The 6,584-nt window shown below is 32.0% G+C and overlaps 1 protein-coding gene across 3 annotated transcripts; it reads left to right on the top strand.

The window, feature by feature from the left end:
* The first annotated feature begins 1,430 nt into the window (after positions 1-1,430).
* LOC110630880 lies at positions 1,431-6,346 on the top strand. Of its 3 annotated transcripts, XM_043950745.1 has the most exons (10): positions 1,431-1,670; positions 1,756-1,838; positions 2,392-2,475; positions 2,779-2,813; positions 2,962-3,073; positions 4,442-4,530; positions 4,860-4,971; positions 5,471-5,601; positions 5,714-5,762; positions 6,011-6,346. In XM_043950745.1, exons 3-10 carry the CDS (start codon positions 2,392-2,394, stop codon positions 6,086-6,088), a joined length of 690 nt encoding a protein of 229 aa, XP_043806680.1. In that variant the 5' UTR covers positions 1,431-1,670; positions 1,756-1,838; the 3' UTR covers positions 6,089-6,346. The 3 variants fall into 3 exon arrangements, with proteins under 3 accessions (XP_043806680.1, XP_021634204.1, XP_043806681.1); XM_021778512.2 differs by having other exon boundaries at positions 1,431-1,838; XM_043950746.1 differs by lacking the exon at positions 1,756-1,838 and having other exon boundaries at positions 1,616-1,755.
* Positions 6,347-6,584: the final 238 nt, after the last annotated feature.

Below are 6,584 nucleotides of genomic sequence, written 5' to 3'. Positions count from 1 at the left end.
ACAAATTTAATCCTTTTAACATTAAAATAATAATTCATTTCAAAACAAAAAAACATTAAAATAATAATAATAGTAATAATAATAATAATTAAAATATTAAATTTTTATATTTTAAATTAAAAAAAATTATTTTTTAATCTCTAAAATTTAGTATAATTAATGAATCCTATGTTTCAGAAGCTTTATCTCTCAATTTTAATTCCATTCCTATTACAGTTATTCTTTTTTTAAAAAAAAAATAAAATTACGGTTATTCTATTAAAATTACCGTTATTTAAAAATAAAATAATTAAATTACCCTCCTTATTCTCTATGCTTAGCTTTCTACGTAATCTTTCAATGTTCACTATATTCTTTTACTCCAAATCTAAGAACTCAATACACCAAAATTGTTCCAAGAACATCAACGGCCCAAATTTATGGCATCAGCTTTACATTGTTCCAAATTACTCTAACATCAACAGATTCAGCCTGTAGAACCCACTCTCAAATTCTAGATGTTTGAGATGTTCTTTCATCGAAGTTTCTACTTGTTTACAGCGTTGTCCCTCTTCATGATTTGCTTTCTTATAACATTTCAGATGATCACGAACTGAAAACTTTAGGTTCAAATCTATGGAAGGAAGATACTGAGTGCATGGAATGGCTCGACTAGCAGAAGCCGAGTTCTATGGTTTATGTAAATTTTGGTAGTATAGCAGTGATGACATCTCTTCAACTCATTGAATTTGCATGGGGACTAGCCAACAGCAAAAAGCCTACTCTTTGATTGTGCAACTGAAATTTTTGATTGAAACGAAGGGGAGAGGCAGTAGATAACAAAAGAAACTGCAATTGCCAGAGAAGAAATCACCAACAGAAAATAGCGTGCATGGACAAAATAGAAGAGCAAAGACAACAGAAAGCCCATATCAACAAACTGACTGCCATCCAACACCACTCTCCGCTCAAGGGAGACTAATTAACTTTTATAAAATTTATTTAATTCTCAATAAAATCCAAATTTATTTTTTAAAAGTAAAAATGAATTAAAAAAAAAAATATTATTGGTCTTCTGGTGAATGATTCTATTCAAAAACGATAATATTATTAATTATTGCATATATTTGGTCAAATTTAACAGTTTAGATTTATTATTTTAATGTTTTAATTAGTTTTTATTATTTTTTAATATTTAATAAAATTTAATATTTTAAAATAAATATAATAAAAAAATTATTTTTCTTCCGTATAAAAAATAAAATAAATAAAAAATTTTAAAATAAAAGAATAGTTATTTTATTTTTCCATTAAGTATTTCTTTTATATATCATAGTTTAATAGTTACTTATACATCCACATGTTACGTATAATTTTCCACAAACCCTTATTTCACATGGCACAAGAAATGACATTAAACTAACAAAAATAAAGAAATTTTAGAATATTCCAATTAACAATCATACCATTTTCATATTTATCTTTTCAACTGTTCTCCCGATCCCCTGCTAATAGACAAACCAAGCATTAGCAGAGCAACTTCTTCATCTGTCCCCTGCTCACTAGTGTAATGTAGAAGGCCCACGATTTAGATCTGCTTTTACTGAGTATCCAATTGGAAGAATTGGGTTGCAGCCACCTGTGTGAAAATGGAGAAGAAACGATCTTGGACTTGTACTTTGGTTGTACAGGTTTCTCTCTGTGTTGCTTTCTATCTTTCTCTGAACTTGGGTCACCCTCAGAATTCCGTTTATCGTAGTAGAGGTGGCACTGCAGGTACCAAACCGATTGATGTTTATTTTCTCAGTGTTGGAGGAGGCTTTAGGCCCCTGAAACAACAGACCCATCTTCTTAAACTGGTGAATTTCTAATCTTTCTTCATTGAATTCTTCCATATTATTTTGATTTTCATAATTAGTTTCATAAAGCATGGTTTATAGGGTTAGATTTTTTTTTTTTTTTTTGGAAAATGAAAATTTTTTGTCTGATTGCCTTGGGAAGTAATTGAATTAGGCTCAATTAAGCTCATGTGCGTTGTTTCCTGTATTCCTAAGAATAAAAGATTAGAAATCTACTGGTTATTAACTTTTCTCTTCTATTGTGAATGTTTTGGCAGTAAGAATTTATCGGTCATGTTGGTTCAAATCATTTGAAATTTGAATTTTAGTTTCAAGTTGTTAGATTTAGTTTCATTTTCCTCTTTCATCTCCTCAGTTGATTCAATTGTATGGCTTTTTGGGCTTCTGCTTTCCAGGATGTTTAAATTGATCTTCTTCATTTTAAGCCTTGTTTAACTTAAAAAAAGTCTCCCTCTTTTATAGTACATCTATATCTGGTTTAATCAAGTCAGAGAAGTTGTTTCCATATGATTTTTTTTTTCATAGTTTGACTGGATTTCTTGTGCTGATGAAGATGGAGAATGTGGCAAAAGCTTACAATGCAAAATTTGTTGTGAACATTAGTGAGATGGGAGAAGATGATCCTCTAACACAGAATGTAAGATTCTTTTTATTTCTTTTTCTCCTTCCTCTTCTTATCTTTTCCTTTTGGCCCCAACACACTCAATGAGAGAAGTCTATTAGCTCGTCCTTGTTAAGTAGAGTTCTAATGACCTCAGAAGTCAGTTAATGTGTCTATGTTTTGCAAGAGGCTTTCTATAAGATTCTTTATAGCGGAAACAACTAGGGACGTGTTTCAGACATGAGATTTAACTATGTGATTCCAAATATTTCCTTCTTAGTTTGATACATTTTCATTACATTCAACAGCTAGCAACAATGCTACCTTTATCTTTTGCAGGCAAGCAGACTCCTCTCATCAATGAACATTCCCTGGTATACTTTATCTGTGCAACTACTTGTCTTTGGTACATTTTATGTTGTTTGCAAATGTTTTTTACTGTTATGTCTTGGACCCAGACGGCTGATTCACGTTTTCAGTCCCATTACTTCATTGGGCAATGATGAATAATAATGCTTATAGGTATACTACTAGAGCTTCGAAGAATCAGAAAGTTGGTTGTTTCATGGAACAGATCAATATAACACGTGGGAAAACATTAACCATTGCTAGCATGGATACTGAGTCATTGCAGGTGAATGCTTATCCATCAGATAAAAAAATTAACACATCAAGAAGATATTACTATGATGCATAATTTTTCTGCAGTTTTCTTTGAAATATGTATCTGACTTCGCAGCCAAGTTCATTGTGCCAGTTGCCAAGTCCCATCCATTGCCTTGCACATGTTCTTTCTGTTTATTTTTCTAACTCTTCTAATGTAAGTGGAAGTTGCAAACAAGATTTTAAACAAAACCAGAGTGTTGTTTTCTTAGGTCTCAACAAGAAGAAATTGTAAAGTACAAACGTTGAATGTACAATGATTTTGTTGTATCCATTGATTACGGTGGTTCTAAATGGGTCCCATCATAATCAATGATTAGTATTCATTCACTGTACATGTAACTATTGTATAGAATACTTTCTCCTCAGCAAGGTGTTGACTCTGTTTGCTCTCATTTTGCCTTGGATAGATGTATTTCCAAATTTTTATCCGTGTCTATATTATGCCTACTTGACCTTGACCCCATTGGCATGTCGTATTCAGCTATTTATCTTCTTAAAATGGAGATGATAACTGGTAAAGGTGTCTGCTTTGGATTCAACAAATCTGTGTTGGGCTTTGTCATTGATGTTGCAAATCTGCCACAAAGCAAGTTTAGCCCTGACTCTAATAGTCTGCAACTGAGGATACATAAACAAGACTTTGCAACATTTTTACAATGGCTTGAGCAAACTATGGGTTATAAAAAGAAATAAGAAAAATTTTAGTTTGCTAATTTAGTTCTTTTTCAAACGTGAGGAACTGTATCTGTATAATATGAACAACATTAGGTGAAGTGCAGAATTTTAACTGCCATGCCCATGTTTATACTTCCTTGCCATGTGTATTATCTATGAGAATTCCTTATAGAAACAGGAGTTGGCACATGCTTTAGGGCTCTTCTTAGCTAACAATATCACTATGGCCTTGATTAAATTGGGACATGAAATGTGCATTTATTTTTATTTTTATTTTTTAAAAAGTGAATTTTGTTTGCAAGACATGTCTTATGGTCATTAAATATTTAAACTTGGGCCCTGAGATTCATTGCAAGGCTAATTGCAAGCCAAGATGAGTCAGGGCATGGATCAAGTTGGATTCATGCAACCACTACATGCTTTCTGGTTAAAGATTCATGAGACTTAGAAGTTTTGTGGGACACTCCATATGCTTTATCTTCAATGAAAGCTCTGCATTTTCTGCATAGAAATTGCTTACTTCTTTTTGTGAGCTTTTTTAAAAGAGCTAATATAATTGTCTGTCATTTTTCATTAGTATTTAATTATTTAAATAGTTTGTAGTATTTTTGTTTCTTTCTTTTTCTTTTTTTCTGAATTAAAACTGTTTTGAAATTTTGAGGATTCAATGCTCAAGGGATCGATGAATAGCTTTGCAAATGACCAGTTAAATTGGCTGACACAGACAATAGAGGCCAATCCTAAAAGCTGGTAAAATAGTCACCATCATGGTATCTATTAGTAAGTTATTTTTGCCTTAAGATTTGGAATTTAGCTAACGAGTCTATAAACAATAAATAAGTCCTAAAGGTCTTGAGAATGTTGTTTAATTTAGGCTATTCGTATTCTCATTTATGTTTTAAGTTTTTTTTTTTTTTTGCTACATAATCTTGTATCATTATTTTCTTTCTTTTTTCTTTGAATTTCAATTGAACAACAACTGTTGTGCATTTCCAATGTTATCTACATGACTTTCTCTGTAGACTCTCCCAATCTTTTTCCCTATTGTTTAATGGCTCTTTTGTTTCATGTAAATCTAGGTTCATAGTTGTTGGGTACCACCCTCTGGTTGTTTGTGAAGACAAGCAGGAAAAATTTGAAGGAAAAAATGTTTACGAGCCTCTGCGTCGCATTTTCATGAAATATGGAGTGGTAAGAATTAAAGGTTATTTTGATATTTATGGGGAAAATCTCCATGCTTGTAGCTTGAAGTACTGGATGCACAAACACTGCTCAAGCTTAAAATCAAATTTATTTCATAGCTTGTTAGAATAATTTCAACTTTGAGTTTTAAGATGACAAATTTCAGCAAATTGGATTACTAAGCCTCTATTTGTTTCGTAGAAAATAACTTGCATGTTGGAATTATTCTTTTAAGAAAATAAATTTATGCATAGGAAATTTAGTGTATTAATAAGGTTTTCAAAATGTTGAAAACAACTTCCTCTCTTGAGAAAAGGAATTCGATTTTCTTAAAAATGACTTAATTTTTCAAGTGCCCTAAATGTCAGAAAATGCAAAAAATGTTTTCTAGAAAGCATTTTCCATAAAACAAACAGAGCCTTAATTAGTAATGCTTTTAGAATATTCTGAATTCTAGTACTTGTTGGTCTATTTATGAAATGACATAGATTACTGCTTTTGTCTTCAGGATGCATACCTAAGCAGGCAGGGTTGCATTAATCGCGACTTTCAAGGCTGTGTAAATTACGTAGGCATTACAAATCCTATGAAGAGTGAATTTTACTCGGATTCTTTAAATGCAAGTCGGGCTTTTCAGAAGTGAGTACCTTATCCTCAAGACCATATCTTGATCTCTTGCAACATCTTCTTTTCTGTCCGAAGAATGTCTTGCTCTTGCAACTTGAACTGATACTGATCTTTTCTACATCAGGGAAATGATTAACGGTTTTCTTCTTCATAGAGTTGGCTCTCTAGAGATTGTAAGTATCTTCATCATTTTTTAGCACGTTAGAGTTACTCGGGTGAAGTTTCGAGAGAAAAATGAACTAAAATTTCATTTCATTATACTCTACAGAGCATTTTTTATATTTGATTAGTTCTTCCAATTTCAATACAATGACTAGAGGTGCTGTCTGTGAATCATGATGGACTACTTCTGTGTATATTGAACGCCGAAATGCCTAACATTTCTAGCTAAATCCAGACGCTGTTCATCTTTCAATTGCAGGCGACCTATTTCATTACGTTGAGAGGCGAGGTTGTGAACAAAATTGTAATCCAACAGAGAGGTAAAGAGGTCATGTAAATGACCAATTGAAAGGGCAAAATCTCAGCAATGGGATTTTATTACTTGCATTTTCTCAGCCATCCTATTCCTAATTGTTAAGATTGATTTTTTTTTTTCATATGTAAATGCCATTCATTCTAAACTAGCATTCAACATTTTGGCAAATTATAGGTAGTTTTCTTTGATTTGCTTTCATTTCATTTCTTTGTAAATCACAATTTTTTTTTTCTCACAAGATAGAATTCCTTAAAATGGCTATTAAAGCCCAAAACTACACATTCAAAAGGTCTTTAGGGTCTAGAGATAAAACTCAATCCATAAAACACAAACTCTAAAATCTCAACTCGCGATCCGTGTTCCAACTCGACCATCAAAATCAAAAGCGCCACACCCTTCAATTTCAAAGCCGATGGAGCTTTTATAGTGTTGTTTACTCTTTCTTTAGCACAAGAATAAGTCTTAACAAAACTCAAACAAAAAAGATAAAATAAATCTAGAAACTATTGAAGTCAAG

This window comes from Manihot esculenta, chromosome 14 (genome assembly GCF_001659605.2).
Source record: "Manihot esculenta cultivar AM560-2 chromosome 14, M.esculenta_v8, whole genome shotgun sequence".
NCBI classification, from domain to species: Eukaryota; Viridiplantae; Streptophyta; class Magnoliopsida; order Malpighiales; family Euphorbiaceae; genus Manihot; species Manihot esculenta.
The sequence above is the reverse complement of the archived record's forward strand: the minus strand, read 5'-3'. Positions and strand labels throughout refer to the sequence as shown.